General features: G+C 39.7%; 1 protein-coding gene across 9 annotated transcripts in view; it reads left to right on the top strand.

Moving 5' to 3' along the window:
• The window catches only part of PHACTR1 (phosphatase and actin regulator 1), a 655,396-nt gene that overhangs the window by 538,716 nt on the left and 93,972 nt on the right, over positions 1 to 22,708 (top strand). For 6 of the 9 annotated variants that reach the window (XM_078153594.1, XM_078153598.1, XM_078153595.1 and 3 more), the window contains 2 exons: positions 2,806 to 2,973; positions 5,045 to 5,251. In XM_078153594.1, the coding sequence (XP_078009720.1) occupies positions 2,806 to 2,973; positions 5,045 to 5,251 (375 nt within the window). The remainder of the gene's footprint in view (positions 1 to 2,805; positions 2,974 to 5,044; positions 5,252 to 22,708) is intronic. The other 3 variants (XM_078153597.1, XM_078153600.1, XM_078153599.1) reach the window with 1 other exon arrangement.

The following is a 22,708-nucleotide window of genomic DNA, read 5'->3' as shown; positions in this document are numbered from 1 at the left end:
ACCGAGAAGACCTACTAAGATCATAATTACAAACATTTGCCCCCAAACCTGGGGATATACTCTCCCCATACCACTCCATCTCCTGGGGACTCAAACTTAACACATTGTTCATACAAAGCAGTGGAGAGAGGGTTGAACCTGGTGTCAGGAAGACCTGAATTCAAATCCAGTCTTAAATGCTTTACTGGCTGTGTGACCTTGGCCAAATCACCTAAACCTGTTTGCCTCAGTGTCTTCATCTGTAAAATGAGCAGGAGAAGGAAATGGCAAACTACTTCAGTATCTTTGTCAAGATAACCCCAAATGGGGTCATGAAGAGTCATACACCATTGAAAAATGACTGAATAACCACAAAGCATCTGCCCCACAAAGTTCACTTCCCAATTCATGGGTCACTTCCTCTTGAAGGACCTGGCATGTTGACTGCAGAATAAAACTACTGCTGGGCTGGGTCCCATAGGTCCCTCTTGAGGGCTGTACTATTGACCAAAAACTCAGGACTGGACTGATTCCCTGACCTCGAGTGGTTCACTGTCTTATCTTTCAAAGTTCACGAGGGTGCAGACTGCTGGTAAGTGCAAGAAAGGGAACAGACATAGAAGCAGTAACTTGGCCCGGAGGTCCTGGGCCACAAGTCAGGGCCCATGTGAGGAAGCAAAGGCTTGAGGCCCCTCCCCGCCCTGCAGGTTTACTCCTCACTCTAAAATGGCCTGGCAGAGAAAAGAAAATGCCTTAGCCTGTGGGTGCCTTTTGCGTGCATCCTCAAATCTGGCTCAGCAGCCATTCAGGAAGCTCCAATTCTTCATGCAGTAAGCAGACCAGGAGTAACACCTGGGCAGGCTGGGAAATTCACATGGAGATTCCATTAGCAGATGCAGATTATATCTGCACATGCTCACAAAGGGACTAGGTTGACTGACCAGTCCCCGCACCCTGTCTTCCTCTATGACATTGGTGTATGTTGCTTTACCCCCATTCATTATAAATTCCCTGAAAGTCTACATGAAGAATAATTTCTTTTTTTTAATCCCCAGTGCTTTGTACATAGTAGACCCTTAATGAATTTTTTTTTAAATTGAATTGAAGGAAGATAATTCAAGTGAGGCAAAAAGTTCTTTGCTACTGTGGCAGCTAAGTGGTAGAGTGATCAGAGTGGTGGACTTGAATTCAGGAAAACTTAAATTAACATTCTGCCTCAGACATTTATCAGCTATATGAATTTGAACAATTCTCTTAACCTCTTTTAGCCTCAGTTTTCTCCTCTGTAAAATGGGTTTTTACTCAGGTTATTGGGAGGGTAAAATGAGATAATGTATGAAAAATGCTTTTTAAACCTTCAAATGCTATAACACTTAATATATATCATAAATATATCATATAATACATTTATATAAATATGATGTTGAGTCATTTCAGTTATATCTGACTCTTCATGACCTCACTTGGACTTTTCTTGGCAAAGATACTGAAGTGGTTTGCCATTTCCTTCTCCAGCTCATTATACAAATGAGGAAACTGAGGCAAACAGGGTGAAGTAACTTGCCCAGGGTCAGGCAGCTAGTTAATGTCTGAGACCAGATTTGAACTCAGGAAGACTCATCTTCCAGACTACAGGCCCCCGACACTCTATCTACTGTGCCACCTAGCTTCCCCATTTTATAAATGTATATAAATATAAACTATGTTCTATTTATCATAATATATTTAATACATAAATATTAGCTATCATTATTATTATCAGCTACCATTTATCATTGGCAGCATATTTCATGAGTGATATTGGGAAAAACAGAGCAAAAGGAAATTGTCAATAAGGTAATATTAATGTTAAAATTATAGTGGTGCTCTTCTACAAATAAGCCATCATTTAATCCTCCCCTCACCCCTCCATTTCCATAGGCATAACTACATGACTAACTTCTAACCTAGGCCTAAGTTAGAGGCTTTTCATTTGTGTAATCATCTGACTGGAACAGCTTTCAGGACTCTTTAAAAATTAATTTGAATATTATGTCTGGTTGTCTCGTACTCCTCTGGGCCAGGATTAATTCACACTAGGAGAATTTTGATGTTATAAATGACCATTGTGGAATAGACTTTGATCTACCCTCTGGTGTTAACTAGCTGCCTTTTATGCTGCAGGGACTTTAAACAAGATAAGGAATTGACATCTACAGTTTCTGGCTGATCTCCCTAGGTAGAAGGATTACATGACTGAGAGGTTCTCCTCCGGCTACTGCAGTTTAGAGCACGTTGAGAGAGCCAGACAAATATTCTTTTTGGGAGGGGAATAGAAGTAAGCAGCTCTTTCTGTGAATTGATTAACAATATGTATGCTCACTTGATGGTTGTTTCTTGGGGGGGAAAAGCCCTCTTCTCCCAAGCCTGATTTAGCAACACCCCAGGGAGTCCAGTCTTTTCAAAAGATAGCATGGAATTAATTTTTAATCAAAAAAACAAAACAAAATTAAAATAATTATTTGCAAAATATTACTTGGTGGGGGCAAAGGAGAAGAGAGATTGTGAAATAACTAGTCTGAGTTTCCATACCTAGAACTATTAGGGACCACTGCCCTTGTGCCATGATTGCTTATTTCCCAGAGAGGGTGTGGGGGAGAGGAGAAAATGACCAAACATGGCCTTCACGTAATACACTGTGTTCTTCTGAATTCTATTTGATTTCCATAATGATTATTTAAGAGCACTGAAGTCCACTTCCAGGCCTTCGGTGTTTCTATTTTCCTACTACAAAGCCCTCTTCTTTTTTTCTTTTAACGGTCTTTGAATTTTTTTCTTCATTTCTAGATGGAGAACTTTCTATATCTAGTGAAGATGGATCACTGGAGAATGGTCAGTCCTTGAGCTCCAGCCAGCTTTCACTTCCTGCCCTATCAGAAATGGAACCAGTTCCGATGCCTAGGGATCCCTGCTCTTATGAGGTGCTCCAACCCTCAGACATCATGGATGGGACAGGTAATGCCTTCTTTGTCATGATCAGAACCAGTCCGTGAAGGTGGTGAAGCTTTCTCAGTAGTATGGTGCATGGGTTCTTTATCCTGATTTGCTTCATGTTTCTATTCATGCTACTGAGGATGAAGATTGGAAAAGGCGATGAGTCAATCAATGTATTGGAGCCAAAAAAATTTAATTTCTAATGTTTGCAATGATATTGGTTTTGAATATTTCTACTTAGTAGATTTTTAATGCAATAATTCTTTGGGTTTGGATCTTTTTTAATCTTTTAAAATCTTTTTCTCTTTAAGAATAAATTTCCTTTCTTGACAACATTAACATTTTTAGGTGGGATAGTTTGTTTTCCTAATCATTTCTACTGTTACTTTGGAGCAGATGAATTCTAGACTCCTGCTATTTATAATATGCTTCGTCTACCTTCTACACTTACCACATTCAGTGCCATTGAAATGCACTTTTATTCCCCTCCAAGTGGACCAAAAATAACTTCTCATGGTGATTCAGGTTTTTAGTTTGCTAATATATAACTTGAAGGACATCTCATCCTTGCCTTTTAGCCTCAGTTTTGTTCTGATATTGGTTGGGGTACTAATATCCCATCTTTTAAAGAGTCTTAGGAATGGTGGTAAATATCCAGAATCCACTTAAGCATCCAGAGAGCTTCCTCATTCTTATACATGAAGGAATGTTTCCCATCAAAGGACCAGTCAAGCAGAAGGACCTCTTACCGTGTGTGGTACTTGAGTAGAGCATCTTTCTCTATATCATGTACTGAGCTTCAAGCAGTTTGGGAGCCTATAATACAGCAAGAGAAAAGAGAAGTATGTTTTGAAAAATGAATTTCTAGTGCCTCACTTTTGATGCTGATGACTCCCTTTTCCATCTGCGCAACCAGAATTGATGACAATAATATGTCTAAAGATAAGGAGATAATTTAGTATTCTCATTGACACACTAAACTACATTAAACTACCTTGGTTTGAAGAGAGGAAAAGGGGGTAAGAAATCATTTCTATTATTTTGTGTTGTGTCTAAGTGATAAAAAGCAGGGGGAATGTTGTAATGAAGCTTGTATAATTCCAAAGATGACTTAAGATCACTCCACAGTTCCTGGTGTGCGGCTTTTGTCTCACCCACAGGTTTCATTGCAGATGGTTATTCAAATTCTAGCCCACTGAGAAAATTTTGTGTCTTTTGACTTTTCTAGGATGATAAGACAGCAAGCAGGTGGCATATTGGTCCCCTTGAGAATCTAAGTTACCAGCTTAGTGTATGACATTCAGCCATCACTGTATGTGGTCCTAGAGGAATGTCCCTAGCTGGCTTCCACAGGCATGAGATGTGCAACATGCCTAGCTGAGTCTCCCTTCTGTGTTCTAATAGTATAACCTGCAGTTGTAGAGCCCTGGAGAGAGGAGAAGGAGAAGAGAGCAAGAGAGAGAGAGAGAGAGAGAGAGAGAGAGAGAGAGAGAGAGAGAGAGAGAGAGAGAGAGAGAGGGAGGGAGGAGACAGGGGCAGAGGAGAGGAGAGGAAAGAAGTGAGGAGAGGAGAAGAATGATTGGCTAAAACAAGTCAATACTAGTTACACTTTGTCCTATTGTCTTCCGAAAGCATCAACAGACCAGAGGGAAAGACAGGCAGCTCTAATGACTTAGGGTTTGAGAAGTGTCCTCATTGTTTAGTTCATACCATCCACCAGTATGATGATGCCAGACTCCAGTGCAATGCATCCAAAGAATTTCTAAATCTAGAGATGGAAATCTGAAGCTTTTTTGATGGTGTTATGAAAATATTCATTCTCTTTTCCATTCTCTTCTTTGTTCTCTCTCTTTTTTCTTGCTCCTTTTTTTCTTCTTTCTCTAATTATCCTCCCTCTTCCTCTTTCTTTCAAAAACACTTTGTTTTTCTTTTCTTGGTTTTCTAGGTATGCATAATGAAGTTCAATGTTCTCTTCTCTTAGTTGTGTTGATAACATGTGTCCATAATGTGCTGTTTTTTGTCCTGGATGCTGCTGGTATCTGCTACCTTGCTTGTAACGTTGTTGTGTGTATAATGTGGTTGTGCCCTCCAGTGTCTGAAGAAAGCCCCTCAGCCAGTGAGTCCGGAGCCCTCCTGTCCCAAGATCCTTCAGCTAAGCCAGTCCTGCTACTTCCCCCCAAAAAAACTGCTGCTTTCCCTGGAGACCATGAGGAGACCCCAGTGAAACAGTTGCCCCTCCTCAAGCAGCCCCCTGCCCTGCCTCCTAAACCCATTGCCAGAATTGCCAACCATTTAACGGGTAAGTAAAGACTATCTTTCAAGGGCCCAGGGTCACCCCCTCCCTTCAAGGGATGGTTCAGTCCTACACTGAGATTTGTCCCTCCTGGGCAATTGTTCTTCAGAATGTAGAGATATCTCCATGGACATCAGTCCCTTGCTTTGGGGTCTGGATTTGTGCATCAGCGTGCACACACGTAACACCCACCAGTCTCCCACAAGAAGCTAAGGAGCCTCTCCATGTTTGTACCTGTCAATGTGTGCTTTTGTATTCATGGGGAAAATCCCAAAGTGTTTTCCTTCCTGAGTTTATGCCATTTTACAAAGATAAGACAGATTTCTTTTTCCCTTTCTGTTTAATAGCAGAAGTCTGGCTAGATTTTCCACCTTTCTCTTCAAATTTTGCTCTGAAGGTCTAGTTTACTTTTCATATTATGTTTTATCATGAAAATGTCTTTCCTCCATTTTTTTTTAATCTCAGATAGCAAGCTATGATGAAATGGCTTGGGGACATATTTTAACCGAATAGGCTTTGAAATGTAGACCTAAATGTTTTCTACATTTTCATTTTTAAGTGCTACTTAATGAATGTGCCTACAATTATTAAAATACTCATGTAGAGAAATTAACTCTGCTGCTTCACAAATGAATAGGAAGATCACTTTATGGTCTAGGAATGGAGTATAATTGGTGAGGGGGAAAACACTTCTGAGAGTTGTTTTCGCACTGTTGATGAGACTGCCTTATGTGGATATAATCCCTTGTCAGTAAAAGCCAAAAACATTTTTTTACAAATAGTATCTAAGCAACCTACTGCAGTTTTTTAGATAAATTAAGCAGATGAAGAAAAATTAATTGATTTTTTTAGACCAATAGCAACTCACCAGAAAAGCTAGCATCATTTGCCCATCTATCTCCCAGCTTCTTGCTCAGGATGCCGTTCAGAAGGGCAAAATGGTACTTCAAAACTCTATACAACTCACTTTATGTAATAGCAGTATTCTCCAAAAGTTATATGAGCCAAATTTCATTGATTGATTTCATCATCAGATATTTAACATCAACGTGATAGTAAAGGCTGAGATGAGATACACGATGCAAAGTGGCATAGTCAAGAAGACCTAGCTTTAAGTCCTGTCCCTGATACTGTTGACTGTGTGATCTTGGGCAAGTCACTTGACATCTCAGTGGCCCCCAAGGAATACTCAGACAAGAGTTCATAACCTTTTTGTGTGCCATGGACCCATTTGGCAGTTTGGTGAAGATTGTGAACCTCTTCTCAAAATAATGCTTTTAAATATATAAAATAAAATATATAGGTTTGCAAAGAAAACCAATTATATTGACAGAATTATTTAAATACTAAAAAAAACCCTTTACAAATCTCCCCCCTCCCCCTATATAATGTGCATTGGTATTTCTATGCAAAAATCTTTCCACACTAGTGAAATCATCAGTCTAGAATGAAAAAAATAAAATAAAGAAAAAGATTGCCTCGCACTATGATAGGCACTAAAATGTTGCAGCCTGCCTTCTACAAGTTAAATGGGGAAACAACATGCAAACAAGAAATAGTTAAGTAAGAGTATATTGTGATGAAATCCTTAAATGAGTGATAGATATAATGCATATTGGTCATTGAGAGGAGGAGACTGCTGTGGGCTAGAATAATTATGGGAGGCATTATAGAAGACTTGGGCTTCTACCCAGGCCTTGATGTCCGCATGGGATTTGGCTAAGTACAGAGGAAGAAAAATGGACATTCTAAAAGAAGGGAACAGCTTTGAGCTAGGAATAAGCATTTCATCTTCCAAGGACAGTGGAGAAGCTGGCTTGGCTGGTGAAAGATGTATGTTGGGAGTAACAGAAGCTAAGTTCTGATAATAGGACACAACAAAATTACAGAAAGTCCTGAATTCTAGCCTAAATAGTTTGAACTTTGTCCTGTAATACTCCTATATAGTGAACTACTAGAGTTTTCCAGTCAAGGGAGTATCATGATGAAAGTGATTTAGAAAGATGAAATCTGAATAAGTGAGAGAATAGAAGCTGGGAGACCGGTTATCATGGGAAAGTATTCTAGGCAAAGTGCCTGGAGGTGGCAGTGGGGATGAAAAAGAAGGAACTGACTGGAAATGAAAGAACAATTTCAAAGGAAGAATCAACAGGACTTCCTCTCTGAATTATGCTCTCCTTTATTCTGTCTTGCTGATTCAAATTTTTGTTCATTGGACTTTTGTAAAAGTAGGGACGCACATTTACTCTAAGTACAAGCCCTGGAGAAAGGCACTTGCCGACAGCAATCATTCTGATGTACACAGGTCTCCTTTGAAGAAAGGGAATAGGGAGGTATAAATTAGCCCCAAGTCTCCAGCCTAATTTATTCTTTCCCAAGAATAGCAAGTTGTTATTATCTGTAAACTTTACCTCTATATACCCAGTCTTAATGAACCAAAACATTTAAAGGGGAATAGGCCTATCCTAATGTTCTCAGCAGCCTTTAGAAATATGGTGGAAAGAAGATGAAGTGGGGGAGAGAGAGATATCTACATGTGGTATGTCTCATGCTATCCTTTTGGGTTTTCACTTAATTAGACTTGCATAACCTATGTAAATGAGCAATCAGTCATAATGAATCAGCATCACCATGAGGCAACTACATTAACCCTATTCTGTCGCTAATTACTCCAGAGACATCTGCAGGTTGTGAGTGAAAGAATTAATAAAGTAAGGATTCTGGAACTCTATATAGAGGGACTTACGACTTGTCCAGTGTGTGTGTTTTCAGTGTCTGCTATTCTAGTAACATTTTTGAAAAGGGGACAGAGGACAAATTAAGAGACACCAAGCATGACTAATGGAGAGTGACAGTGGTTAATGGTCTGGTAGCGTTCTGGGAGAAATGTGTTCCCAGAATGGTTTTCATTTCAGGTATGTGACCAATGAGAGGATGATAGAAGTATCTCTAAGATTTGCCTCTCTTTTCCATTTGGTCATGAAAATGATAATAATGGAAAGGAGGGCATTCTTTTTCTTACCAATTCCCCCTACATTCTTCACCTAAGTGGAGAGGAGTGCCTCTTTCCTAACCCTTTACCCTTCCTCACCTTATTGACCCTAACTCCCTTCCCTTTTTGTAAAAAAAAAAAATTGGGGCCTGGATTGTTAGTAGTGTGAAGAAGTCCCTCCACTGATACAGGTCAGCAATTCATCTGTTACTTCTGTTCTAGAGATTTGCCCTGGGGAATTGAAAGGTTAATACTCATGGTCATGCAGGTAGTGTATGTCAGAGTCAACACTGCAATCCAGGTCTTCCTAAAACCCAAGCTTTACACTCACTGAATCAGTGGATGCTTTTCTCCAAAACTTAAAAATGCCCCCCTCCTTTTGTTTTCAGACTCCAGACAAATAGTATACAGTCCTTTAAAAAATAAAGTGTTCTGGTAGTGCTCAGCCATGTTGGACTGTGAAAAGAAGGAATTTTGCTGCGTTTGAATTTTAAAGAAGATTTCTCCTGATTACAGGCCTGTGAGGTTCAGGCACAACAGCTGAGAAGCAGGGATAAATCACATGGGGAACACTTGGCTGCAATTAGCAAAAAGCAGCTATGGAAGGAAACCATCACAGATTCTTGTAAACAAGGGTTTGGGGTAAGGTGAACCTGCCCAGAGCTGAGCTGTGCTATCTATACATGGACACTTACTGTATTATCAGAACTTGGGTGATTGCTAGTCACAACCTTAACTACAAATTTATCTGACAAATAGTCTCTTTAGATTCCAGTATTTCTAACCCCAGCATTTAAGTGTGTTTAATGAGAAGCTGTCACCCAATTGTTATTAAACCAGAGGTAATGTTCAGATAGATAAATAGATAGATGTAGATATAGATATGTCTCTCAAGCTGTGTGGTGATTCTCAAGGTTACATGGTCAAATCTACACACTTGGGTTTTTTTCTTCTTTCCTTCCTCTCTCCGTCCCTCTTTCCCTTCTCTCCTTCCCTTCCTTCTTTCCTTTCTTTCCCTTTCATTTCTTCCTTCCTTCTCTCCCAGTTTCCCTCTCCTTTTTCCTTCTTTTCCTTTATGCCCCCCTACTTCTTTCTCTCACATTTGAGGTCCTGTCCAACCCCAAGAGTCTGTGCTTCTCTACTCTGCCCCCAGAGGATATATCCGAATTATCTCAGCCTCTTCATTACCCACCAGCGCTATACTGTAACAGAAAGAGGGAAGGTAGAAGTTGGGCCACTGGAACCTTAAATTTTAGCCCTTCTTCAATAGGAGAATCAGAAGGATGCCATTATGAGGATCCTTTCTTTTTAGTCAGTTTCCTAAAATCCTAGGTATAATCTGCAGTTGTCTAATAAAACACTGTCAATAACACCAAAGCCTCCATCCCAAATAAAATACACTCATATTTCCTAGCCTAATACCAAAATGCATCTCTATTGAAAATATTATCTATAAATTATGACTCTACCCTTTATCACTAACCCTAAAGATTCAGATACAACCTAACCTCCCTTTTACCAAAGGATTCAAACTAGAATCCCAATGCCAGAAATTGGACCTGAAAGTTGGGAACCAACTCACAGCTCAGATCTATTTGTACAACAAAGACAACGGAGACACAAGAGGGGAAAAAGGTGTTTTCTGCTTTGTACTACTGCCCAGAAGAAAGGGAGAGTGAAGTTAATCCTACCCAGTCCAGGCACCCATGACGAATAGAGGCATGCATGATGTTTCTTCAGCTTAAATAACTTCAGAAGCATTGTCTGCTTAATGCTCCCATTGCAACCCCACATATCCATAGTGTCAGGGTCATACTTTGCATTCCACCCAAAGTTACTTTTCAGCCAATTTCTTGTCTGGCCAGGTCACATGTGAGATCATGGTTTCTATCTATGCTCCAAGTTCAGCCTAACTACAGTTACCAAAGGCCAGATATGATTTAGAAAGATCAATGAACCTATCCTTCTGATCTAATCACTCTGGCTGTAAAGTGTCTTCTTTCTCAAGTATATTATTGTACTAAAAGATGTGATGGGAGGAGGGATGGGTTATTCACACACCTATAACTTTCACCACAAAGGACTAGAGACTCTTCAGTTGTGGATCAGTAATGGCATTATCACCATGCTAATAGGAGAGGCTGGCTGTGGGGAAAGAGTAACGGTGGTCCAGAGGCCCCTATGCATAAAAACATACAGCACTTTCTTGTGATCCAGAAAACCTGGTTTTAATTTTTCTAGTGAGTTTGCTTTTCGAGTTTTGCTTTTTGAGTTTGCTTTTTCTCCCATCAAAATGCAGAAGATAAGTTAATACCTTAGATGTGTCGAAACTACGTGTGGACTTCCTAATGGCTAATCCTGAATTAAAGCCCGCAGGCTTTCTTAAGACTCTGGCCTATGCTGTCAGAACCAGGGTGGATATGGATCTACCAAGGACAAGTCGAGCTGAAATAGCTTGCTTTTTTAGATAGAATCGTTATGTTAGTAACTCAGAAGAATGGCATAGGCACAGGGGGGAGTCTTGATTTCAGCCAGAAGATTGAGGGGGAAAATGTGCTGTTTGTTGAACTGAAATGGACAGGTAGATTAGACATTACAATGAGAGCTGGATGATAATCCAATTGTTTAGGAAGAAGGAGAAAGGAATAAACATTTATGTAGAACGTCCTAGGTGCTAGGCACCCTGCTAAGCGCTTTACAAATATCTAATTTAATCTTCACAACCTTGAGAGGTAAATGCTGTTAAAAAAAAATCTGCATTTTACAGTTGAGAAAATTGAGGCAAACAGAGGTTAAGTGACTTGCCCAGGGTCACACAGCTAGAAAGTATCTCAGGCTGGGTTTGAACTCAGATCTTTCTGGCTCCAGACCCTAATTGCCTATAGATTTAGATTTGCACTTGCTATACAACAATAACTGGAGTGTATTGATCAGTCTGAAGGGTGGTCTCTTGAGTGACATAAAGCTCTGTCCTTGAATCAATCATGTGGAACATTTTTATTAACCACTTGTAAAAAAAAAAAAACAACACAGAAGAGTGGTTTATCAAATTTACAATTAAAAAAAAAGATGAGAGAAGGTTACCACCATGAAAATTCAAAACCGTGTCAGCAGGTTGGACACTGGGCTTAAATCAAAATAACAACAACTTTAAAGGGATAAATGTAAAGCCCGTGTATGTAAGGTCCTTTTTTTTATTCATTTGTAAAAGTATGAGCAGACCAGGCCTAGCAGCAGTTCATGTGAAAAAGATCTGAAGATTCCATTTCATCACAAGGTTGAAATGAGTCAACATTGTAAAGTGATTATTGAGAAAAATAATGAAATCTAAGATTGCAAAGTCCAAATGGAAGAAGGGTTCCTTGTAGATATGCTTAGCTTGTGTGGGGGGGGGGTAGACCCATTTGGCAGTCTGGTGAAGCCTATGGACCCCTTCTCAGAATAATGATTTTAAATGCATGAAATAAAATACATAGAATTACAAAGGAAACCAATTATATTGAAATAAAATTATAAAAAAAATTTTAAAGTAACATGACAAACCCTGGGCTAAGAACTCTTGCTCCATGGTGAAGTCCTCCCCAATACTCCTATGTTCAGAAGACATTGGGTTGATTACATCCAGACCCAAAACATTGTAGAACATCCTAAATTAAATTCTTGATCACTCAAAAGAATCCAGCCTGATAATACACATAGGAAAAGCTAAGGGAATAAGAATGCTAATTATTCAAACTGTGACAGGTAATTTAGCAGATAACCCGAAGAGCTGTTCTCTCATGCACAGTGTCACTGTCACTGAATTGGACCCAAAATTCAGGACAAGAGTGGGAAGGACTTTGGCAAATTGCTTAGTGTTTAATGGCCCGAAGCTTCATTCTGAAACAAAGGGATTTTAGCATCATTATTCTTCTGGTGATGTTATGTGACTGTGAGTTATGGAATGCCAAAGTCTCCAAGGAATTAAAATTGCAGGGAACCTAAAGAGTAATGGAAACATGAATAAACTCTAACATGTTACCAATGAAGAATCATGAAGATGTGGAAGAAAGACTGTGATCAGAGACATGGGAGCCTGGTGAGCATAGGTGAGCAGCAAGAGAGAACTGGTACATAGCCAGTGACATTCATGTAATATTAATAATCAGAAATGTAGAGGGCTCCAAGCAAGTTGGATGGACTTTCTATAGAGAACTTATTGGATGATATGGACAAGAGGCATGTAATATGAGAAGGTATAGACGGCTTCTAATCTGTACCCCTGGAGAGAGTACCCATATGAGTAAGATCACTGAACCATCAACGTATTGAAGTAATGTTCAGAGTATGGGAACCAGTAGGCCGTCTATACTCTGTGCTGGTCAGACAATATCTGGTGAGTTGTGTTTGATTCATGAATCATATTTTGTGAGGTATATTGACAAATTGGAACATATCCAGGGAAGAATAGCCAATATTAGGGATGGACCTGATTCCAATATCCTATTAGTTCAGGTTTGATTTGAACATGAAATGATACACTCATAAGTGATTGAACAGTTATCAAAATGAGGTTAATGTAGCCTAACCTAGTAAGCTATGCATCAGGGATACAGTGCCACTTAGTTTCTATAGGCACGGCCCCTCTTGTCTCCATATGGAAGCTTGTGACTGACAAGCAAGGCAGGGTATGGTAATTCAAGTGGTCTTCAGACATCCACCAAGTTGGAGGGGGCCCTGATTTCGGGTGGGTGGAATCTTTATGGCCATAAATGATGAGGATTCTGCCTCAAAGGAGGCAGGGATCTGGACTCATTCCCATTGGGTGGTGACAGTGAGGAGGAGAATCTTGGTAGATATTGATCCTCTCACAGCTAGCATTGTAAGTGGTCTAGAAACCATGTCATGATAACAGTGGCAGAAAGAACTTGAGGAACTTGTCCTGGAAAGGAGAGGGATGGAGGGGAACAAAGGGGAGATGACAGCTATCTTCATGTGTTTGAAGAGTTGGTTTACAGAAGAAAAGCGCTTGCTCTGTACTGCTTCAGAAGACACAATGAAGACCAGTAGACCTAATTTTATTTTGCTCATCATAGGACAGACCTAAGTTCTAAAGACTTAAGCTCTTTAACAATAGAATGGACTGTTTTTTGAGAGAGGAAATTCTCCATTGCTGGAAGAATCCAGGCGGGAGGAAGGATGACCAATGGTCAGGGTTCTGTAGAAAGAATTTTTGCACTGTGTAAGAGAGAGGTTAAATAAATAGTCTCTGAGGTTCTTTCTAATTCTGAATTCTATGATTTTTAATATATGTTACTAGCTATGGAGAAATTTGGGTTGCCCCATGTTTTCTAGATCTAGCAAACTATTTGCCTTCTTTGGGAAGCTAGGTGGCCCAGAGGATAGCGTGGCAGGCGTGGAGTCAGGAAGACTCATCTTCCTGGGTTCAAATCTGGCCTCAGACACTTACTAGCAGTATGACTCTGGGTAAGTCAATTAACCCTATTTGCCTTAGTTTCCTCGTCTGTAAAATGATCTGGGGAAGGAAATGGCAAACTACTGCAGTATCTTTGTCAAGAAAACCTCAAATGAGGTCACAAAGAGTAGGACACAGCTAAAAAATGACTAAATAGCATTTTCTTCTTAAGCCCGAAAAAACACAAACTTTATGACAAATAATTTCAAATTAATTATGTATAGGTTATAAAGTGCTATATCTCATTACCTCCTTTGGTCCTCACAATGATCACTGTGAGGAAGGTAGACCATGTATTATTGACCTCATTTTACACATGAGGAAATTAAGGTATTAAGAGGTTAAATGACTCAATAACCTTCCAGCTCGCTCTTGCTCTCTCTCTCGCTCTCTCGCTCACTCTCTCTCTCTCTCTCTCTCTCTCTCTCTCTCTCTCTCTCCTTCTCTCTTCTTGGTAACACTGCTTTTCAAAAGAATATTAAGTTCTCATCCAGAGTCAAACCCATGGCCCATCCAGGCCAATATTCAAGTTCTAAATATAATAATAATAATAACTAGCATGTATATAGTACTTTTCAGATTCACAAAGTACTTTATATATGTTATTTCATTTGTTCCTCACAGCCATAAAAGGAAGGTGCTATTATTAGCCTCATTTTACAAGTTAGGACACTAAAGCAAGGCAGAGATTAAATAATTTGCCCAGGCTTATACAGCTACTAAGTGCCTGAGGTAGAATTTGAACTCAGGACTTCTGACTTAAAGCCCAGCTTTCTAACACTATACCACCTAGCTGGTATTGTAGACACACGGAATATGCTAGAGGAAGAAGTAGTAACCATACAGACATCAATCTCAAGATATTAGATGTAGATACTTGTGGTACAATACAGAAAAAAAAAAAGCACACAATTTGGGTTTAAGTATTGGTTCTACCAATGCAAAGTTACCTGAGTAACTTTGAAAAAGTTACTTAATTTCTCTGGGCCTCAGTTTCCTCTTCTGTAAAATGACGGAGTAGGCTTAGATGACCCCTCAGGCCCCATCCAGTTCTAAATCTATGGGCCTACGAGCCTGTGATCATATATCTGTGGTATCTTAGAAAGAGGACCAAACTGAAAGTTTGTTACTCTTCAGTCGTTTCAGTCATGTCCAACTCTTTTGTGACCCTGTTTGGGGTCTTCTTGGTGAAGATACTGGAGTGGTTTGCCATTTCCTTCTCATTTTACATGTGAGGAAACTGAGGCAAACAGGATTAAGTGACTTGCCCAGGGTCACACAGCTAGTGTCTGAGGTTGGATTTGAACTCCTTTTCCTGACTTTAGGGCCAATGCTCTATCCGCTGCACCACTTAGCTAAAATGTGTTAGAAAACCCGTATTCTAGTCCTATCCCTGATATCAGGTGGCTGTATTGCTTGAGGTAAAACATTTAATCTCTCTGGACCTCAGTTTCCTTATCTATAAAATTAGGGAATAGAACCAGATGAACTCTAAAATCCTTCCAAATACAAAATTCTATGGTTTATCTTACCTTAATAATATTTTAATTCTAATATCCACAAATCTAAAATCTTTTAAGAACTTATTTGTCATTTCATCCTATTAAACTCTTGAATAATGAATTCTCCAAACTATAAGGGGTAGGACTTCCTTTTATGACCTATATTGACTTCTTTCCATTTCCAAAGGGTTATCCCCCAGTTCCAGTATTTGGGATTGGGTAAGAATTCTGTGCTCATCCTAAACATAATCGTCATGATTTTATGAGCTTTGCTCCCAGTCCATCTCAGTCACTGCCTGTCAGACTGATAATTCCTACTCATTTTAGTCTGTCCATACAAAGCAGTGCTCTCTGTGTTCCACCCCATCTCTTCAGTCATTATAGTTAACCCCATCTGTGGTCTCACTCTATCTCATGTCTGCCCAGAGTCATAGGCAATAATAGGTCATGCAAATTTTGTTATCAGTTTAAGATACAAACCATCCCTACCTCTCTTGCCACTATGTGGAACTACTTCCTTCCCTGCCCCCTGCCCTGAAATGCCTACCAAAAAAACTGTAAAAATGATACTATCCTAGGTTCTGATGTGTGTAATTTACAAATCATAAGGTTGTTGATCATCATAGGTTATTACTTGTGACAAGGGCAGCTGCTGCCTTATTTATTGTTCAGTTGTGTCTGACTCACCATGACCCCATGGACCATAACACACTAACGCTGTCCGTGGGGTTTTCATGGCAAAGATACTGGAGTGGTTTGCCATGTCCTTCTCCAGTAGATCAAGGCAAACAGAGGTTAAATGACTTGCCCAGGGTCACACAGCTAGTAAGTGTCTGAGATCAAATTTGAACTCAGGTCCTCCTGACTCCAGGACCAACACTTTATCCACTGAGCCTCCTAGCTCTCTCTGGCTTAATAGAGAGAACTAAATTTGTGTTATGTAAAATCATAACTAGATAGTGCAGTGGATGAATAGCATGCTGGACCTAAAGTCAGGAAGTCTTGGGTTTAAATCTGATCTCAGATTGACTGGTTTTGTGACCCTGGGCAAGTCCCTCAACTTCTGTCAGCCTCAGTTTACTGATCTTTAAAATGGAATAATAATAGCACCTACCTTCTGGAGTTTTATAAGGATAAAATGAGATATTTGTAAAGCATTTTGTAAACCTCAAAGTGCTGTTTAAATTCTAGCTATTGTTATTAACAATAACAATAATACTAAAATATATAACTTTCCTTATTGATGCTATACCCAAAAGTGTGCTACTATAAAATGTTTAATAACCAGCTCTCAAGAAAAAAAATTAATTACACACATTTTAAAGTTTAATCTGCATTAACGTTTTCCATAATTCTTTTAAACCTAGAAAATCAACAAAACAAGAACTCAAGCTCTGATTTATAGTGTTTGATGATTTCCAAGTTGTAAATGCTTACACTAAAAATTTAATATTTGGATCTCCAAGTTGGTCTAAGCTGGCTCTAGCATACCCCTGGCTCCACCTAATCTTGCCACTCTGTTCCTGGAGGAGAAAAAACACATTCAACTATTTTTACCTCCATTTGATTGACAGATTGAATACCCTAGGCTATAATTAAAACCATCTACTAAATGATGATGACCTATTGTCCTGAAATAATCAATGTAAGAATATGCTGTTCCAATAGGTAGTGAGATCCCCTTCACTGGGAGTCTTCAAGTAAAGGCTAGATGACTATTAGTCAGGGATATTATAGAGAAGATTCACAATTTATGTAGGGATTGGGCAAGACAAGACAGAGTTTCCTCAACCTCTGAGAGCCTACAATTCTATTAGAGAGGACAAAATGCTAGACTTGGGGTCAAAAAGCCTTGAATTCAAATCCTACCTCCCATATTTAGTATTTATGTGACCACAGGAAAGCTCCTTAATCAAATCTAGTTTGCCATTCTGTAAAATGGGGATAATACTACCTACAGTACCTACTTATAGTGAAATTGTAAGGCTCACAAAAGATAATGATGTATGGAAAGTTTAATGTGCAATGTAAATATCAATTATTTAGTGCCTTACTTTGCCTGGAACAATCTGACTCAGAGTTTGAGGGAAGTGGAGTGATTATGAAGGCTTTAATTCTGCTTCTACTGGTACCTGGCAACTGCTACACCCTGTTGGCACACAATCCTCCTAGCTTTCAGCATTTCTGCCTTCTGGATAGAGGCTAAACGTGGGGACTGTGGCCAATGACTGTTGCAGAATTATAGCCTGTCTGGTCATCATAACGCTGAGTTCCATTCCAGTGAGGAAGGGCTCATATGCCACTATCAGTTAGTTATAAATGGCCTTTTACAGCCAGGACACAGGACAGTCTTCATTCTGGAAGGTGTAAGGGGAGACAATGGAGGCATGATAATTTTATCCAAAATAATTTGGTGTGTTTGCTACAATCCAGGAGCAGAAGAGACTGATGAAGCAATCTAGGCTTTTCATTTCACTTCCCAAGTTGGAAGCGCGGGCAGTGTCATAGTTAGGAAATATAACCCTCATGGGGTTTTTAATCACCCTAGGAAACACAGTTTGGGGTTTTTTTCTCTGTTTTCTAGAACAGGAGGTTTTGTTTGCTGTCCTCCATCAACACAGACATTTTTATGAATATACCAAGTCTTGCTCAGTGTGGCTGCAGCGGACTCATTCATTTTCCATAAATCGTCAAGCCAGGTTTATTTTTCTTCTCTTGTCACTATCATCATCATTAATAATGCCAGGATTATGAGTGCACAGTATTCTCTATCAATCAACCAATGAATATTGTATCTACTGAATTTAAGGCCCCACCAGTGTTCTGAGTGACCTCATTTGACTTTCAAAATAGCCCTTCACAATACATGGATCAGATATGATTATCACCATTTTAGAGGTAAATAATCTGAGACCCAGAGAGGGTGAGACTTGTCTGAATGGCTAGTGACAGAGCCAGGATTAGTATTTAGGTGATAGAGCCATACATAGATCATTAATCACAGAAGGATCCTTAGAGATTGTCTATCCAGCTCTGTTACTTGATAGATGAGGAAATGAAGATTAAAGTTAAAGTGACTTGACCCTTCCCTCAGATCCAAATCTAGCACTTTTTTTTCTACTTTACTCCCTTTCAGTAGAAATCCTCCACCAGAAGAATGCATCACATTTACACCTCCAAATCTAAGCTATTTTTCTACTTTTTTATTTTAAGGGTTGTGTTACAAACATTGAAACTTGTCAGTATGTACCACCCAGAATCATTAAAGCTGGACATATTGAGAGATTAGAGAAGACTAGACAGTGGATTAATAGAAAGAGCATTGGACTGAGCATCAGAAGACCCGGGTTCTAGTCCAAATTCTGCCATTAATTAGCTGTGTGACCTTGGAATGTTCTGGGCATCAGCTTCCTTGCCTATGACAAGACTTCCTTGTCCTTCCAGCTCCTATGATTTTTCAAACTAAGCTTATTTTTACTGACCTTTATATTATGTAATATCCTTGACTAAAGCCCTGCCCCAATGCTTCATCAAACCAGGGCCTTGAGACTGCATTCTCAAAGGCTAGGTCAGTGGAAGGCAGGTCAAAGAAATGGTGTGACCAAGCTGGAAAGAGTTAGAGTCTGACACTGGTGATGACTATTCATCCCAATGAACATCAGCATAGCGAAATGGTCAGAAGCTCATGACCAGTGAGTTCACTTCAAGGTGATGATTTGGTCATACCAGCTCATGACTATGTATTAGGTTGGAGGGTTTGTAACGGGCATGGTGTACCCATACTAACAGATACCAAGTCTTCTGAAGTATGCACATGAGCACATAAAGCTTTGCACATAGTAAGCATTTAATAAATGCTGTTTCATTCATTCATTCATTCATTCATTCATTCATTCATTCATTCATTCACAATACAGACATACTACTATAAGAATGTGTCCTCGCTGCTCACTAACTTCATTCTAGACCAGAGGTGGGGAACCTGCGGCCTCGAGGCCACATGTGGCCCTCTACATCCTCAAGTGCAGCCCTTTGAATCCAAACTTCATAGAACAAATGGATATAAATCCCCTTTATAAAAGGATTTGTTCTGTAAGACTTGGGCTCAATCAAAAGGCTGCACCCAAGGACTTAGAAGACTTTGGACAGTCTAGCAGAGAAAGATATTTGAACAGATAGACCCTCACAGGTGTGGCAAAGGCTGTTGATGGATAAGCAAGGTCAGGCCACCTGGTCCATGATATATTTGTGCATTTGTGTGTTTGACAGTGCATCTTACAGGGTGTCATGTTCTTTTCCTGGAAAGAATAAGGCAGTAGCATAGCTCCCAAAAGGGTAATACTTGACTATTCAGTCCTCCAATGATTTCACTGATGTTGGAAACTCTTGATTAGAAAATCCACAAGCTGTTGGCTTACTTATCTGATATTTTCATAAAATCACAGAATCTAGCCCCGAACTAAGCCATTCAGTTACAGGGAGACTCAGTACCTCCCATGGTATATCATTGTGTTTTTATGCAGCTCTAATTGTTAGGAAATTGTTTCTTTTATTGAGCCAAAATCTGCCTCTCTTCAACTTCTACCCACTGCTCTTGGTTTTGTTCTTTGAGGTAAAAAAAAATAAATCTAATATTTCTTCCTCAGGAAAACCTTCCAAATAATTGAACAAAACTTTCTTCTCTTCTCCGGGCAGAACATTCCTCATTCCTTCATACAATGCCCAGGTAGCATAATTTTGTGTCTATTCATCCTATCAGCCTCTCTCCTCTGGATTTGTTCCAACTTGTCAGTGTCTTTCAATATCCTTGCTAAGGGGTATGTGGAGTGCTCAGGTAGGACTAGCACCTCTCGTGTGATGACTTGCCAAACACTTTTCAGGGCTGCTCATCTACCCTTATTGTCTACCTTTCACCCAACTCTCACCTGTAGCTCCAAGAAGCTGTAGCATGGACAGCAGCATGCTCCAGTAAATCCATCTGGGCATATGAGCTAGATCAGGTTAAGGGTAACCAATAAGCCTCAACCCATTGGTGAGTTAGAGAAACATCTACTCCAAGCATGAGAATATGTCCCCCCAAGGAAGGAGCAGATGAGAACAACTTGTTCCAAAGGCCATGAAGGTGGCTGAAGCAGGTACTGTGAAATGCTTAGACCTTGGCCAGACAATGAAGATGCCATGGTCATCCACTGCATCCCTGTCCATTGCCAGTCATCCTGACTTTTGTCTTGCTACCGTGCTTGGATGACCCTGGAAGAGGCAGTGAGTCTGATGACTTTGTACAGCTCTGCCTCACTTAAATCCAATTCACTTGCAAGTCAAGACATCACCCATGATGCCATTGGTCCTCTTTGAAAACCAAAACTGAGCAACAAAATCCTTCCTAAAATATGGTTCTCTGAAATGAACATCATATCCCAGCAGTGATCTAACAAGAGAAGAGTACAATAGGACTCTAACCTCCTTTATTCTGGATCTGTGTTTCCATCACAATTCCATAATATTAAATTCCTTGACTGCTTCAACACACTTTTGACTTATATTGAATTTGCAGTCCAAAATACGTCCACTGGACCTTTCTCACATAAATTATTACTGAGTCACAACTTCCCCTCCTGTACCTGGGGAGTTGATCTTTTGAACCCAAGTATAGGACCTTACATTTGTCCACATTCAACTTCCTCTTCTTACATTTACTCTATTGTTCAAGTCTTTCAAGAATTTTTTGGATTCTGATCCTCTTCTGCTGTTAGCTGTCCCTCCCGGCTATGTGTCATCTACAAATCCAATAAGCTTGTAATCCATGCTTTCATCCAAGACACTGAAAAAAATACTGGATTCAGTAGAGCCAGGGATAGGACTCCATGATGTTTCACTAGGAATTTCCTCAGTTAACAAAGTCGTTTCCTCCACAAATATTTATTAAGCCCATATTATATATAGAACTTTATATTAGGTGCTTGAGGAAAAGAAGTTTGAGGTAAGATCCAATCCTACAACTCTCACAAGGCTTTTAGTACAATATATTGATGTCAACCCATTAATTATAACTATCTGGGTTTAGTAATTCAGCTAGTTTGTAACCTAGCTAAGTATACTATCATTAAGCCCATATCTATTTTTTATACAGGAATGTAATGAGAGACTTTAACAAATGATTTGCTCAAACCAAGGGTACTGTGCCTATGACTTTCTCTTACAGTCTAGTCTAGTAAACTTGCGAAAAAGGGAAATGAGATTATTATGGTAAGACACGTTCTTCATAACCCCATTCTGGCATACAGTGATCTCTCTTTCCCTTTCTAAGTGCTTACAAAAAGCACATTTTAAAATATATGCTAACATTTCATCAGGAATCAAAATCAGTCTTGCCAGTCTGAAGAATCTACCTTCTTTCACTTTTTGAAAATATTTGCCTATCTCCCATTCATACGGCACTTTTCCCTCTCTGGGGCTCTTTAAAGATCAACAGTCACATCACATCAACATACACTTTTGGCATTCGGGATGTAACTTATTTAGACCTCACAACTTGACTCAGTTGATAATGAGCTGAACCTGAAGTCAAGAATTCCTGACTTCAAAATCTGATCTCAGATACTCACTAGCTGTGTGATCCTGGGCAAATCACTAACCTCTGTTTGCATTAGTCCACTGGAGAAGGAAATGGCAAAGCACTCCAGTGTCTTTGCCAAGAAAACCCCATGTGGAGTCACACAGAATCAGACATGATTGAACGATAAGTTTTAAGCTCTTAAATTTATAAAACTTCACTAAGACTTTTGGAACACTTGATATGTCTTTTATGTATTTGGTTATTTACATATTTTGACCTCCCTCGAATTGTAGGCTCCTTGAGGGCAAAGGACCATCTTTTCGCCTTTCTTTACATGCCCAGAAGTCAGCACCATGCCTGGCATGTGGCAAATGCTTAATAAATGCTATTGAGTGACTAACCAATTGATGCTTGACTTATATCCCCTTCCCTTATGTGGTCATTGTGCAGGTGTCTGTGGGTTTAACGTTAGTAGAGAAGTTGCTGTTCCTCATTACAGAATGTATCGGTACAAACCAAGTAGTGATGAGAACTGTGAAGTCAGCTTCTTTCCTGTATCTGAACACAGTTGACTTTGCTCTCAGTTTCTGTTCCCAAAGGACTGTGCCTAAAGGTGGCATCAAGCCACCCAGACTAAGTAGCAAAATAATCCAACTTGAGTTTCTGTTCTTCTCACTGTCCCTGCTCAGTTTCTGTCATGAAATAATGGAAAATCCAAACGATGGAAATCAAGATGGAAGACAGGAAGAGTGTCCATGGTTTTCTATCATAGTGTAGAACCTGGAAAATGGTACCTGAGTATGTCAGTACTTCAGTGGATCTAGGAGCTATTCCATGTGGATATTCCTCTCAGCGGTGCACATTACCACCCATGCACAAATTCCCATTCTGTTGGATTGTTCTCCATATCCTTCTATAACCATCCCTAGAAGAGCTGCCCAATACACTTTTCACGGTC

Source organism: Phascolarctos cinereus, unplaced genomic scaffold (assembly GCF_003287225.1).
Source record: "Phascolarctos cinereus isolate Bilbo 61053 unplaced genomic scaffold, phaCin_HiC Scaffold_4;HRSCAF=312, whole genome shotgun sequence".
In the NCBI taxonomy this organism is placed as follows: Eukaryota; Metazoa; Chordata; class Mammalia; order Diprotodontia; family Phascolarctidae; genus Phascolarctos; species Phascolarctos cinereus.
This window is presented reverse-complemented; position numbering and strand designations above follow the sequence as displayed.